The 16,319-nt window shown below is 48.5% G+C and overlaps 2 protein-coding genes across 2 annotated transcripts in view; both read left to right on the top strand.

The window, feature by feature from the left end:
• Nucleotides 1-16,319, top strand: part of oxct1a (3-oxoacid CoA transferase 1a) — a 416,864-nt gene that overhangs the window by 110,678 nt on the left and 289,867 nt on the right. The window lies entirely within an intron of this gene.
• plcxd3 (phosphatidylinositol-specific phospholipase C, X domain containing 3) overlaps nucleotides 13,333-16,319 on the top strand; it is a 38,301-nt gene continuing 35,314 nt past the window's right edge. Inside the window, exon 1 of the mRNA XM_078215297.1 lies at nucleotides 13,333-13,432. Within this exon, the coding sequence (XP_078071423.1) occupies nucleotides 13,333-13,432 (100 nt within the window). The remainder of the gene's footprint in view (nucleotides 13,433-16,319) is intronic.

The raw sequence follows: 16,319 nt of genomic DNA, 5'->3' as shown, positions 1-16,319 counted from the left end.
GAGTGTGGCAACTAGGGGATTTTCACAGTAACTTAATCATAGAATCATAGACACCCTACAGTGCAGAAAGAGGCCATTTGGCCCATCGAATCTGCACCGACCACAATCCCACCCAGGCCCTACCCCCCAGATCCCTACACATTTACCCACTAATCCCTCTAACCTATGCATCTCAGGACACTAAGGGGCAATTTTAGCATGGCCAATCAACCTAACCCACACATCTTTGGACTGTGGGAGGAAACCGGAGCACCCGGAGGAAACCCAGGCAGACACGGGGAGAATGTGCAAACTCCACACGGACAGTGACCCGAGCCGGGAATCGAACCCAGGTCCCTGGAGCTGTGAAGCAGCAGTGCTAATCACTGTGCTACCGTGCCACCCTTCATTGCAGTGTTAATGTAAGCCAACTTGTGACACTAATAAATAAACTTCAAACTTCTGCATCGTAGGGATTCTATAATTCTCTGACCATATAAACAGCACCAGGATAGTTAAAGGAATGGTTGCTGCTATGAGGGACAAGAAAAACAGAAATCCTCTAGTGGAGATAGAGGGTTTGTCTGAGACACTGACTACTTCCTATCTGTCTTCACAACAGAAGAGGAGCTAATGGTGTAGTCGATTTGCGAGGTGATCAGATAAAAATCTATTCATTGGGTGTGCTGAAGAAGTTGCCCTCACTCAAAGCTAACGGGTCACTCTGTCAGCCGGAGGATAGGGTCAGGAGAAGGTCATGTGACTCCTCGAGCTTGTTTCACCGTCCAATTAGATCACAGCTGACCAGTGACCAAACTCCACATACCCCACCTTAGCCCATATCCCTGAATCCTCTGGATAACAAAAACCCTTCCAATCTCTTCACTGAAATGAACAATCGCTCAAATAGGAACCACCTTTTAGGGCACACGGAGTTGGGGGTAGTGTGTTAAAGTGGATTGGGGACTGGCTATCCGACAGGAAGCAAAGAGTCGGAATAAATGGGTGTTTTTCCGGTTGGAGGAAGGTAACTAGTGGCGTGCCGCAGGGATCGGTACTCGGGCCGCAACTGTTTACCATTTATATAGATGATCTGGAGGAGGGGACGGAGTGTAGGGTAACGAAGTTTGCAGACGACACAAAGATAAGTGGAAAAGTGAATCGTGTGGAGGACGGAGAAGATCTGCAGAGAGATTTGGACAGGCTGAGTGAGTGGGCGAGGATATGGCAAATGGAGTATAACGTTGAGAAATGCGAGGTTATACACTTTGGAGGAAATAATAACAAATGGGATTGTTATCTCAATGGAAACAAATTAAAACATGCTACCGTGCAAAGGGACCTGGGGGTCCTTGTGCATGAGACGCAAAAGCCCAGTCTGCAGGTACAACAGGTGATCAAGAAGGCAAATGGGATGTTGGCCTATATTGCGAAGGGCATAGAATATAAAAGCAGGGATGTCTTGATGCACCTGTACAGGGCATTGGTGAGGCCGCAGCTGGAATACTGTGTGCAGTATTGGTCCCCTTATATGAGGAAGGATATATTGGCATTGGAGGGAGTGCAGAGAAGGTTCACCAGGTTGATACTGGAGATGAGGGGTTTGGATTATGAGGAGAGGCTGAGGAGATTGGGTTTGTACTCGTTGGAGTTTAGAAGGATGAGGGGGGATCTTATGGAGACTTATAAGATAATGCGGGGGCTGGATAGGGTGGAGGCGGAGAGATTCTTTCCACTTAGTAAGGAAGTTAAAATTAGAGGACACAGCCTCAAAATAAAGGGGGGTCGGTTTAAGACAGAGTTGAGGAGGAACTTCTTCTCCCAGAGGGTGGTGAATCTCTGGAATTCTCTGCCCACTGAGGTGGTGGAGGCTACCTCGCTGAATATGTTTAAAGCGCGGATGGATGGATTCCTGATCGGTAAGGGAATTAAGGGTTATGGGGATCAGGCGGGTAAGTGGTACTGATCCACGTCAGATCAGCCATGATCTTATTGAATGGCGGGGCAGGCTCGAGGGGCTAGATGGCCTACTCCTGCTCCTATTTCTTATGTTCTTTTGTCGAACAGAGTTTCCAATTTCTAACAATCGTTACGTTTGGTGATTTCACATTTGAAAGATCTACCTGGAATTGCCATGCTATATCCCCTGGTCTGAGACACCCTAACCAGTGGAAAGAGTTTTTCTCTCTCTCTATCCCATCTGTTCCCCTTAATATCTTGAAAAGCTTCATATATGATCCCTTAACTTCCCCAATTCCCGGAATATAATCCCCGTTTGTGTAACCGTTCCTTGTAATTTAACCTCCGCAGTCCAGGTATCATTCTGGTAAATCTACCTTGTGCTCCCACCAAGTGCTCCATCAGGAATTAGCCTTTTGGAAGGATGCACAGTGAATCCAGGTGTTGTCTATCCAGGTCTAGAAGAATGAGTCCTCCGGATAGCAAGGTCAACATTCAATATTTTCAACATTCAATGTTTCTCGATTTTCGCCATTTGGAATGTCTCCTGTTTTATTTTCTTTTTATTCATAAGAATATAAGAACTAGGAGCAGGAGTAGGCCACCTGGCCCCTCGAGCCTGCTCCGCTATTCAATAAGATCATGGCTGTTCTTTTTGTGGACTCAGCTCCACTTACCCGCCCGTTCACCATAACTTTTAATTCCTTTACTGTCCCCAATTTTTTACCATTTAAGTAGTAGTCCATTTTGCTGTTATTGCTACCAAAATAGATGACCTCACATTTACCAACATTGTACTCCATCTGCCAGACCTATTTGTCATTTGTGGGACATGGGCATCATTGGCTGGCATTTATTGAGTAACGGGCATTCGGCCTCTGATCTTCGGGTAAGTGTTCTCCAAGGCAGCTTTCATGACACACGACAATGCAGAGTCGCTGAGCAGAAACTGATAGCCAAGTTCCGCACACATGAGGACGGCCTCAACCGGGATCTTGGGTTCATGTCACACTATCTGTAACCCCCACGACTTGCCTGGGCTTGCAAAATCTCACTAACTGTCCTGGCTGGAGACAATACACATCTCTTTAACCTGTGCTTAACCCTCTCTCCACTCACATTGCCTGTACCTTTAAGACTTGATTACCTGTAAAGACTCGCATTCCACCCATTATCTTGTAAATTGAGTTTGTGTCTTTATATGCCCTGTTTGTGAACATAACTCCCACTCACCTGACGAAGGGGCAGCGCTCCGAAAGCTAGTGGCTTATGCTACCAAAATAAATCTGTTGGAATTTAACCTGGTGTTGTGAGACTTCTTACAGCATTTATTGCCCATCCCTCGTTGCCCTTCAGAAGGTGGTGCTGATTGATACAACTGAGAGTCTCGCTGGGCCATTTCAGAGGGCAGTTGAGAATCAGCCACATTGCTGTGGCTCTGGAATCACATGTAGGCCAGACTGGGTAAGGACGGCAGATTTCCTTCTCTAAAGGGACATTAGTGAACCAGATGGGTTTTTCCAACAATCGACAATGGTTTCATGGTCACCAGTAGATTCTTAATTCCAGATATTTCATTGAATTCAAATTCCACCATCTGCCACGGTGGGATTCGAACCCGGGTCCCCAGAACATGAGCTGAGTTTCTGGATTAATATTCCCGAGATAATGCCACTAGACCATCGCCTTCCCTTTTTCAGCCCAAATTGGACAACCTCACATTTGTCAACAGGGCGGCACGGTAGCACAGTGGTTAGCACTGCTGCTTCACAGCTCCAGGGACCTGGGTTCGATTCCCGGCTCGGGTCACTGTCTGTGTGGAGTTTGCACATTCTCCTCATGTCTGTGTGGGTTTCCTCCGGGTGCTCCGGTTTCCTCCCACAGTCCAAAGATGTGCGGGTTAGGTTGATTGGCTACACTAAAAAAAAATTGCCCCTTAGTGTCCTGGATGCGTAGATTAGAGGGATTAGCGGGTAAAATATGTAGGGATATGGGGGTAGGGCCTGGGTGGGATTGTGGTCGGTGCAGACTCGATGGGACGAATGGCCTCTTTCTGTACTGTAGGGTTTCTATGAAACATTGAAATCTGTTTCCACAATTTTGCCCAATCACTTCACCCAGTGATATCTTTTTGTAATTTTCTGACATATTTACCTCTTGTTCGATTACGCTCAGTAATTTATCAACATATCTGTCCTTTCCCTTTCTTCATTTGCGATACCTCTGTCTTCAAGATGTCCTGTTTTCTTTTCTAATATAACAGTATACACCCTGGTTGCTGAGTGAAACCAGGGTACAGATAGCAGGTCTGATGGTGATCTTTCACCCCTCCTTGGATATGGGGGTGATGCCAGGGGACAGGAGGACTGCATTGTTACACCCCAACAAAAAGAGAAGAGGAAGAGAAAAGGGTTCTGAAGACTGTGGAGGAACAGAGAGATCTTGGGGTCTATATCCACAGATCTCTAAAGGTTGCCACTCAAGTGGATAGAGCTGTGAAGAAGGCCTATAGTGTGTTAGCTTTTATTAACAGGGGGTTGGAGTTTAAGAGCCGTGGGGTTATGCTGCAACTGTACAGGACCTTGGTGAGACCGCATTTGGAATATTGTGTGCAGTTCTGGTCACCTCACTATAAGAAGGATGTGGAAGCGCTGGAAAGAGTGCAGAGGAGATTTACCAGGATGCTGCCTGGTTTGGAGGATAGGTCTTATGAGGAAAGGTTGAGGGAGCTAGGGCTGTTCTCTCTGGAGCGGAGGAGGCTGAGGGGAGACTTAATAGAGGTTTATAAAATGATGAAGGGGATAGATAGAGTGACCGTTCAAAGACTATTTCCTCGGGTGGATGGAGCTATTACAAGGGGGGCATAACTATAGGGTTCGTGGTGGGAGATACAGGAAGGATATCAGAGGTAGGTTCTTTACGCAGAGAGTGGTTGGGGTGTGGAATGGACTGCCTGCAGTGATAGTGGAGTCAGACACTTTAGGATAATTTAAGCGGTTATTGGATAGGCACATGGAGCACACCAGGATGATAGGGAGTGGGATAGCTTGATCTTGGTTTCAGATAAAGCACGGCACAACATCGTGGGCCGAAGGGCCTGTTCTGTGCTGTACTGTTCTATGTTCTGTGAATAAAGCAGACTGTCGATGATGGGTAAGCGACTAAAAGGGAATTCAAAATTCCTCGATCGGCATATACACAGTTCAAAGCTGTCAAAAGAAGAGTGGGATCAATAAGGGACCAAGAAGGGGATGTACAGGTGGAGGCAGCGGGCATGGCTGACTATCAAATGAATATTTGTATCAGTCTTTACCAAGGCAGAAGACCCCGGTGACAGAGGAGGCAATTCAGACACCAGAAGGATTTAAACTTGATGAGGGTCAGATGGGCTAGACAATCTATCTGCCCAATGTTGAACTGAAAGTTGAACTGGAAGCACTGGGACCGGATGAGATACATCCAAGGATACTCAAGGAAATGAGATTGAAAATAGCAGAGGCACTGGCCTTAATCTTTCAGTCTTCCTTAGACTCAGGACTTGTGCCAGAGGATTGGAGAATTGCAAACATTACACCCTTGTTCAAAAAGAGACATGAAGATAAGGCCGGCGACTACAGGCCAGTCCGCTCCACCTTGGTTGTTCTGAAGCTTCTGGAAACAATAATTTGGGACAGAATTAATCGCCATCTGAACAAATGTGGGTGAGTTAAGGACATCGAACATGGATTTGGTTGGGGTGAATTGTGTTTACTAGCTTGTTGGAGTTTTTTGAGGAGGTAACAGAGAGGGTTGATGAGGGTAATCCTGCTGATGTGGTGTATATGGGGTGGGATTTTACAGCTTTGCTCGTCCCAAAACTATAAAATCCCACCTGAGGTTAAAGGACCTTTCCGTGGTCCGCCCCTCGCCCGCTCCGATTCCCGTGGTGGGACTGTAAAATTCCAGCCATAGACTTTCAGGAGGCATTCGATACAATGTCACACAACAGACTTGAGAGAAAAATGATAACTCACGGAATGAAAGGAACAGTAATGGATACAAAATTGGCAGAGTAACAGGAAACAGGATAATGGTTGATGGATGATTTTGGGACTGGAGGAAGGTTTGTAGTGGTGTTCCTCAGGGACCAGTGTTCGGACCCTTGCTCTTCCTGACATAAATTATCTTTGCCTCAGAAAAGCAGTCGGCATAATTAAGGACCCCACGCACCCCGGACATTCTCTCTTCCACCTTCTTCCGTCGGGAAAAAGATACAAAAGTCTGAGGTCACGTACCGACCGACTCAAGAACAGTTTCTTCCCTGCTGCTGTCAGACTTTTGAATGGACCTACCTTGCATTAAGTTGATCTTTCTCTACACCCTGGCTATGACTGTAACACTATATTCTGCACTCTCTCCTTTCCTTCTCTATGAACAGTATGCTTTGAGTGCATGGCAGCAAGAAACAATACTGTTCACTGTGTGTTAATACATGTGACAATAATTAATCAAATCAAATCAAATTAAATGTTTTGTGCAGGGGACAATTTTCACATTTGTGAATGATATAAAACTTGGAAGCTTTGCAGGCTGTGTTGAGGACAGATTAGAGCTTTAAAAGTTGGTGGAGCTGACAGCTGATTTTTAATAGAAGGTGAGCTGATTTTTTGGAAGGCAGATGATGGAGAGACATAGAACAAAGAACAGTACAGCACAGAACAGGCCCTTCGACCCACCATGTTGTGCCAAGCTTTGTCTGAAACCAAGATCAAGCTATTTCCTCCCTATCATCCTGGTGTGCTCCATGTGCCTATCCAATAGCTTCTTAAATGTTCCTAAAGTGTCTGACTCCACTATCACTGCAGGCAGTCCATTCCACACCCCAACCACTCTCTGAGTAAAAAACCTACCTCGGACATCCTTCCTATATCTCCCACCATGAACCCTATGGTTATGCCCCCTAGTTACCGCTCCATTCACCCGAGGAAATAGTCTTTGAATGTTCACTCTATCTATCTCCCTCATCATCTTATAAACCTCTATCAAGTCTCCTCTCAACCTCCTCCGCTCCAAAGAGAAAAGCCCAAGTTCCCTCAACCTTTGCTCATAAGACCTACCCTCCAAACCAGGCAGCATCCTGGTAAATCTCCTTTGCACTCTTTCCAGTGTCTCCACATTCTTCTTATAGTGAGGTGACCAGAACTGCACGCAATATTCCAAATGTGGTCTCACCAAGGTCCTGTACAGTTGCAGCATAACCCCACGGCTCTTAAACTCAAACCCCTTGTTAATGAACGCCAACGCACGAAAGGCCTTCTTCACGGCTCTATCCACTTGAGTAGCAACCTTCAGAGATCTGTGGATATGGACCCCAAGATCTCTCTGTTCCTCCACAGTCTTCAGAACCCTACCTTTGACCCTGTAATCCACATTCAAATTAGTCCTACCAAAATTAATCACCTCGCATTTATCAGGGTTAAACTCCATTTGCCATTTTTCAGCCCAGCTCTGCATCCTATCTATATCTCTTTGCAGCCGAAAACAGCCCTCCACCTCATCCACTACTCCTCCAATTTTGATGTCATCAGCAAATTTACTGATCCACCCTTCAGCCCCCTCCTCCAAGTTATTTATAAAAATTACAAATAGCAGAGGACCAAGCACTGATCCCTGTGGCACTCCGCTGGTAACCGGTTTCCAGTCTGAAAATTTTCCATGTCTTCTGTTAGGTATGATGTGGAGATGCCGGCGTTGGACTGGGGTAAACACAGTAAGAAGTTTAACAACACCAGGTTAAAGTCCAACAGGTTTATTTGGTAGCAAAAGCCGGCTTTTGCTACCAAATAAACCTGTTGGACTTTAACCTGGTGTTGTTAAACTTCTTATTCTGTTAGATAGCCAGTTACCTATCCAATCGGCCAAACTTCCCTCTATCCCACACATCCTTACTTTCTTCATAAGCCGACCATGGGGGACTTTATCAAATGCCTTACTAAAATCCATGTATATGACATCAACTGCGCTACCTTCATCAACACACTTAGTTACCTCCTCAAAAAATTCTATCAAATTTGTGAGGCAAGACTTGCCCTTCACGAATCCGTGCTGACTATCTCGGATTAATCCGCATCTTTCTAAATGGTCGTAAATTCTATCCCTAAGGACCTTTTCCATCAACTTACCGACCACCGGCCTATAATTACCAGGGTCATTTCTATTCCTTTTCTTAAACAGAGGAACAACATTCGCCACTCTCCAGTCCTCTGGCACCACCCCCGTGGATAGTGAGGATCCAAAGATCAATGCCAAAGGCTCTGCAATCTCATCCCTTGCCTCCCAAAGAATCCTAGGGTATATTTCATCAGGCCCAGGGGACTTATCAATCTTCAGTTTATTCAAAATTGCTAGTACATCTTCCCTCCGAACATCTACTTCTTCCAGCCTATCAGCCTGTGACACCATCTCTTCCTCAAAAACATGGCCCCTCTCCTTGGTGAACACCGAAGAAAAGTATTCATTCATCACCTCTCCTATCTCTTCTGACTCCATGCACAAATTCCCACTGCCGTCCTTGACCGGCCCCAACCTCACCCTGGTCGTTCTTTTATTCCTCACATAAGAGTTTTCCTTGATCCGATCCGCCAAGGACTTTTCATGCCCCCTCCTAGCTCTCCTAAGCCCCTTTTTCAGCTCATTCCTTGCTAACTTGTAACCCTCCATTTAGCCAACTGAACCTTGTTTTCTCATCCTTACATACGCTTCCTTCTTCCTCTTGACAAGACATTCAACCTCTTTTGTGAACCATGGTTCCCTCACTCGGCCATTTCCTCCCTGCCTGACAGGGACATACCTATCAAGGACACGCAGTATTTGTTCCTTGAAAAAGTTCCACTTATCATTAGTGCCTTTCCCTGACAATTTCTGTTCCCATCCTCTGCTTCCTAATTCCTGCCTAATCGCATCATAATTACCTCTCCCCCATTGTAAACCTTGCCCTGCCGTACGGCCCTATCCCTCTCCAATGCAATAACAAAAGACACCGAATTGTGGTCACTATCTCCAAAGTGCTCTCCCACAACCAAATCTAACATTTGGCCCAGTTCATTTCCCAGTACCAAATCCAATGTGGCCCCACCTCTTGTCGGCCTATCCACATATTGTGTCAGGAAACCCTCCTGCACACACTGCACAAAAACTGCCCCATCTGAACAATTTGACCTATAAAGGTTCCAATCAATATTCGAAAAGTTAAAGTCCCCCATGACAACTACCCTGTGACCTCCACACCTATCCATAATCTGCTTAGCAATTTCTTCCTCCACATCTCTATTACTATTTGGGGGCCTATAGTAAACTCCTAACAACATGACCGCTCCTTTCCTATTCCTAACCTCAGCCCATATTACCTCTGTAGGCAGATCCCCCTCGAAGTGCCTTTCCGCAGCTGTTAAACTATCCTTGATTAACAATGCTACTTCCTCGGGTGGATGGAGCTATTACAAGGGGGCATAACTATAGGGTTCATGGTGGGAGATATAGGAAGGATATCAGAGGTAGGTTCTTTACGCAGAGAGTGGTTGGGGTGTGGAATGGACTGCCTGCAGTGATAGTGGAGTCAGACACTTTAGGAACATTTAAGCGGTTATTGGATAGGCACATGGAGCACACCAGGATGATAGGGAGTGGGATAGCTTGATCTTGGTTTCAGATAAAGCTCGGCACAACATCGTGGGCCGAAGGGCCTGTTCTGTGCTGTACTGTTCTATGTTCTATGTTCTATGTTCCTCCACCTCTTTTACCACCTACCCGACACTTACTGAAACATCTATACCCCGGAACGTCCAACAACCACTCCTGTCCTTGTTCTACCCACGTCTCCGTAATGGCCACAACATCGTAGTCCCAAGTGCCAATCCACGCCCCAAGTTCACCTACCTTATTCCGGATGCTCCTGGCATTGAAGTAGACACACTTCAACCCACCTTCCTGTCTCCTGGTACCCACCTTTGACCTTGATACCCTTCCCAGTACCTCACTACACTCACTGACCTCCGGACTACAACTCCTTTTCCCATCCCCCTGACAAATTAGTTTAAACTCCCCCCCGCCCCCCACCCCCACCCTCCGCCCCCCAAAGAGCTGTAGCAAATTTCCCTCCCAGGATATTGGTGCCCCTGTGGTTCAGGTGCAATATGAAATCAGGGGGAGCGTTCTAAGGGGGTGCAGGAGCAGAGGGAGCTGGCTGTAAACATGCAGGTTCAGAATATGGTTCATAAAACATATAATATTCTGGGCTTTATTAAAGGGACAAAGAGTATAAGAGCAAGCTATCTGTGTGGCAGTGCACACACGTCTGTGTGAATTAGAGTCAAAACACAATAAAAACAGATGTTTCACTCACAGGGGCGGGGAAGTGAGTGAAATGTAGATTGGAGTTTACAGAAGGAAGTTAATACAAGGGACAGAAGGGGGAGGAAGATACTTACATCCAGAAAGTAGCAACAGAGAGACAAGGGCAGAGAAGCTGAAGATCTACAAAGCTTCATCTTGTTCCCGACGCATGTGTGACGCGCTTTGGAACATTTTTCTACATTAAAGGTGCTTAGAAATGCAAATTATTGGAGAGGATCAGGAATATAGAGAGAGGTGGGTGGGTTCGAGGATAGGAATGAGTGGCAGAGATCAGGAACTGGAAAAACAGCAATAACACGGTCCGAAATTACAATGACAGAGAAGGAGGGAACATAGACACAAAAAGAGAGAGAGAGAGAGACTGATAGAGAAATAGACAAAGACAGGGATAGAGAGAGAGAGAGGGGGGTAGAGAGGGAGAGAGAAAGAGACAGAGAGAAGAGGGGTACAGAGAGGGAGAGAGAGAAAGAGATAGAGAGAGAGAGGGGGATAGAGAGAGAGAGAGGGACAGAGAGAGAGAGGGACAGAGAGAGAGGGGGGGACACAGAGAGAGAGAGAGGGGTACAGAGAGGGAGAGAGAGAAAGAGACAGAGAGAGAGAGGGGGACAGAGAGAGAGAGAGGAGGACAGAGAGAGAGAGAGAGAGAAAGACAGAGAGAGAGGGGGAGAGAGAGAGAGGGGGGACAGAGAGAGAGGGGGACAGACAGAGAGGGGGGATAGAGAGAGAGGGGGGACAGAGAGAGAGGGGGGACAGAGAGAGAGGGGGGGACAGAGAGCGGGGGGGACAGAGAGAGGGGGGGGACAGAGAGAGAGAGAGAGGGGGACAGAGAGAGGGGGGACAGAGAGAGAGAGAGGGACAGAGAGAGAGTCAGAGAGAGAAAGGGGGACAGAGAGTGAGAGAGAGCGACAGAGACAGAGAGAGAAGGGGACAGAGAGATAGATAGAGAGAGAGAGAGAGAGAGGGACAGAGAGAGAGAGGGACAGAGAGAGAGAGGGACAGAGAGAGACAGACAGAGAGAGAGAGACAGACAGAGAGAGAGAGCTAGAGACCTAGAGAGAGAGGGATAGAGAGAGAAAGGGACAGAGAGCGAGGGACAGAGAGAGACACAGAGAGAGAGAGATAGAGAGAGGGGGACAGAGAGAGAGTCAGAGAGACAGACAGAGACAGAGAGAGAGAGAGACCTAGAGAGAGAGAGAGAGACAGAGAGAGACAGGGACAGAGTGATACAAGGACAGAGAGAGAAAGAGGGGCAGAGACAGAGAGGGATAGAGAGAGAGAGAGGGACAGACCGAGAGGGACAGACAGAAAGAGAGGGACATAGAGAGACAGGGACAGAGCGATACAGGGACAGAGAGAGAAACAGACAGAAATTAAGAATGAATAACGCAAGGCCAGAGATAGAAACACAGAGAGGAGAGAGAAATATTCAGGAAGAAACAGACTGCGGAAGGGAGAAATGGATGGAATGGAGAAAGAGTGGGAACTGAAAGCAAACATAGAGAAAAAACAAGGCAGAGAGTGTCAGTGTGACAGGGATATAGAAAATCATCGATCACTCGACATTATAGACTGAGCCAGCAAATCAGAGAAACGCAAAGCACCTTTAGACAGATTCTAAAGAGGAGGAGGGAAGGACACCTGACCGCAAGAGGAGAGAGAGAGACCGCCCCATCAGCACACAGACAGAGAGAGAGAGAGAGAGGGATAGAGAGAGAGAGACAGGGATAGAGAGAGAGAGAGAGAGAGATAGAGAGAGAGAGACAGGGATAGAGAGAGAGAGAGACAGGGATAGAGAGAGAGAGAGAGAGAGAGGGATAGAGAGAGAGAGAGACAGGGATAGAGAGCAAGTGACAGAGAGACAGAGGCAAAGAGAGACAGAGAGACAGGGAAAAGGAGAGGGACAGACAGGGACAGAGAGACGGACACAGCAACAACGGGAGGATAAGCGTGGCCACATTCTCAGTCCGAGGAGCCGGGGACAGAGCCAGGCTCCCAGCCAGGGGAGGAGGAGATGTCACCAAGTCTCCAGATCCAGCGAGAGGAGCTGGAAGCGTTGTGATTGGAACCAACCTGGATTACCTGAGACCCAGAGTAACCCAGACCCGGAGTCACCCAGACCCGGAGTCACCCAGACCCGGAGTCACCCAGACCCGGAGTCACCCAGACCCGGAGTAACCCAGACCCGGAGTAACCCAGACCCGGAGTAACCCAGACCCGGAGTCACCCAGACCCGGAGTAACCCAGACCCGGAGTAACCCAGACCCGGAGTCACCCAGACCCGGAGTCACCCAGACCCGGAGTAACCCAGACCCGGAGTCACCCAGACCCGGAGTAACCCAGACCCGGAGTAACCCAGACCCGGAGTCACCCAGACCCGGAGTAACCCAGACCCGGAGTAACCCAGACCCGGAGTAACCCAGACCCGGAGTCACCCAGACCCGGAGTAACCCAGACCCGGAGTCACCCAGACCTGGAGTAACTCAAATCTGGAGTAACCCAAACCCGGATAAACCGAGATCCGGAATAACCGAGACCCGGAGTAACCGAGACCCGGAGTAACCGAGACCCGGAGTAACTCAAACCCAGATTAACTCAGACCCAGAGTATCTCAGACCCAGAGTATCTCAGACCCAGGGTAACCCAGACCCAGAGTAACCGAAACCTGGAGTAAACAAGACCCAGAGTAACCCAAACCTGGAGCAACTCAAACCCCGAATAATTCAGACCCTTTGAGACCTGGAGTAACCCAAACCCGGAGTAACGCAAACCTGGACTAATTCAGACCTAGGGTAACTCAGATCCAGAGTAACTCAAACCTGGAGTAACTCAAACCCGGAGTAACCAAGACTCGGAGTAACCCAGACCTAGAGTAACTCAGATCCAGAGTAACCAAGACCCAGAGTAACTCAGACCCGGAGTATCTCTGTTCCGGAGTGGAGCGGGAGTGGAGACATTTGGAGCCGGAGTGGATCGGGAGCAGAGTCAGCCAGAGCCGGAGCAGCGATGGCAGGAGGCGGGCAGGAGTGTGTGTGCCGGGCGGACTGGATGAGCAGGTTACCGGAGAAGATGCACACAGTCCCGCTCAGCAGCCTGGCTATTCCCGGTGAGTCCCAGAGTGGGACAGCACAGTCTGGAGCCTGTCCCGGACTGGGTACCAGAGCCTGTCCCCCTGTCTGTGTCTCCCTGTGTCTCTGTCTGTCCCCCTGTCTGTGTCTCCCTGTGTCTCTGTCTGTCCCCCTGTCTGTGTCTCCCTGTGTCTCTGTCTGTCCCCCTGTGTCTCTGTCTGTCCCCCTGTCTGTGTCTGCCTGTGTCTCTGTCTGTCACCCTGTGTCCCTGTCTTTGACCCCCTGTGTCTCTGTCTGTGTCTCCGTCCCTGTCCCTCTGTGTCATTGTCTGTCTCCCTGTCTGTCCGTGCCCCTGTCCCTGTCCCTCTGTGTCATTGTCTGTCTCCCTGTCTGTCCGTGCCCCTGTCCTGTCCCTCTGTGTCACTGTCTGTCTCCCTGTCTGTGTCCGTGTCTGCCTCCATGTCTGGGTCCCTGCCTGCCTATCTGTGTCTCTGACCCTATCCCTCTGTGTCTCTGTCTGTCTGTGTCCGTGTCTGACTCCTTGTCTCTGTCTGTGTCCCTGTCTATCTCTCTCTCTCTCATTAAGCAGTTGACATTCCAGCCAAATCAATTCATACCCAGTTCACATTGCCAAGGACACGTCTGTCTAGAATGTTGGGGTGAGGTTAGACTTTCTGTGACACTGGAGAATCCACCACGTCTGTGTGTGTGTGTGTGTGTGTGTGTGGGGGGGGGGGGGGGGGGGGTGGTGGGGGGGAGAGGTGTTTGGGGGGAGATGGATGTCGGTGGGTGTATATGTGTGGGTGTGTGTGTGTGGGTGTGTGTGTCGGGGAGAGGGGGAGAGGTGTTTGGGGGAGATGGATTTGGGTGTGTGTGTGTGTGGGTGTATATGTGTGGGTGTGTGTGTCGGGGAGAGGGGGAGAGGTGTATGGGGGAGATGGGTGTGGGTGTGTGTATGTGTGGGTGTGTATGTGTGCGTGTGTGTGTGGGGGGGGAGAGGTGTTTGGGGGAGATGGATGTGGGTGTGTGTATGTGTGGGTGTGTATGTGTGCATGTGTGTGTGTGGGGGGGGGAGAGGTGTTTGGGGGAGATGGATGTGGGTGTGTGTATGTGTCGGTCTGTATGTGTGTGTGTGTGTGTGTATGTGTGTGGGTGTGTGTGTGTGTGTGTGGGGGGGGGAGAGGTGTTTGGGGGAGATGGATGTGGGTGTGTGTATGTGTCGGTCTGTATGTGTGTGTGTGTGTATGTGTGTGGGTGTGTGTGTGTGTGTGGGGGGGGGGAGAGGTGTTTGGGGGAGATGGGTGTGGGTGTGTGTATGTGTCGGTGTGGTTCTGTGTGTGTGTGTGTGTGGGGGGGGGAGAGGTGTTTGGGGGAGATGGATGTGGGTGTGTATGTGTGTGGGTGTGTGTGTGTGTGTGTGGGGGGGGAGAGGTGTTTGGGGGAGATGGGTGTGGGTGTGTGTATGTGTCGGTGTGGTTCTGTGTGTGTGTGTGTGTGTGTGTGTGGGGGGGGGGAGAGGTGTTTGGGGGAGATGGATGTGGGTGTGTGTATGTGTGTGGGTGTGTGTGGTTCTGGGTGTGGGATGTTGATGTCTCAATGCAGGGTTCGGTGTACAATTGTTTGTGTGAGATTGTATGTGAGCGTGAGCATGTGAGTGCATGCATGTGTGTGTCTGGGTCTGTGTATCTCTGGCTTTTATGTATAAATGCTTTTAAGCATTTGTGTATACGTGTCTGCATGTTTTGACGGACATCCATATGTGCTTATTTGTGTTTATTGAAGTATCTTTCTGTGTGTATGTCTGTGCATCTGTATCTGAGAGTGTGTGTGTCTGTATATATCTGTGTGAGTGTATCTGTGTGAGAGTGTGTGTCTGTGTGCATGTGTATTTATCTGTGTCTGTATCTCTGAGTGTGTAAGAGATTCTGTGTATCTGTCTGTGTGAATGTGAGTGTGTGAATGCACGTACCTATTTGTAAGAGATTGTGTGTGTGTGTGTACGCATCTGTGTATGTCTGTATTGATGTGTTTGTGTATGTGTGTGTGTTTAGAACATAGAACATAGAACATTAGAGCGCAGTACAGGCCCTTCGGCCCTCGATGTTGCGCCGAACAGTGAAACCAACCTAAAGCCCCTCTAATCTACACTATTCCAATATCATCCATATGTTTATCCAATGACCATTTAAATGCCCTTAATGTTGGCGAGTCCACTACTGCTGCAGGCAGGGCATTCCACGCCCTTACCACTCTCTGAGTGAAGAACCTACCTCTGACATCTGTCCTATATCTATCACCCCTCAATTTAAAGCTAGTTCCCTCGTGCTAGCTTTCACCATCCGAGGAAAAAGGTTCTCACTATCCACCCGATCTAATCCTCTGATCATCTTGTATGCCTCTATTAAGTCACCTCTTAACCTTCTTCTCTCTAATGAATACAGCCTCAAGTCCCTCAGCCTTTCCTCATAAGACCTTCCCACCATACCAGGCAACATCCTGGTAAATCTCCTCTGCACCCTTTCCAATGCTTCCACATCCTTCCTATAATGCGGCGACCAGAACTGTACGCAATACTCCAAGTGCGGCCGCACCAGAGTTTGTACAGCTGCAACATGACCTCCTGGCTCCGAAACTCAATCCCTCTACCAATAAAAGCTAACACTCCGTACGCCTTCTTAACAACCCTATCAACCTGGGTGCCAACTTTCAGGGATCTATGCACATGGACACCGAGATCTCTCTGTTCATCCACACTACCAAGTATCTTACCATTAGCCCAGTACTCTGTAATCCTGTTACTCCTTCCAAAGTGAATCACCTCACACTTTTCCGCATTGAACTCCATTTGCCACCTCTCAGCCCAGCTCTGCAGCTTATCTATGTCCCGCTGTAACCTGCAACAACTTTCCGCACTGTCCACAACTC

This window comes from Mustelus asterias, chromosome 6 (genome assembly GCF_964213995.1).
Source record: "Mustelus asterias chromosome 6, sMusAst1.hap1.1, whole genome shotgun sequence".
In the NCBI taxonomy this organism is placed as follows: Eukaryota; Metazoa; Chordata; class Chondrichthyes; order Carcharhiniformes; family Triakidae; genus Mustelus; species Mustelus asterias.
Note: the sequence above shows the minus strand (reverse complement) of the source record. Positions and strands in the feature narration are given on the sequence as shown.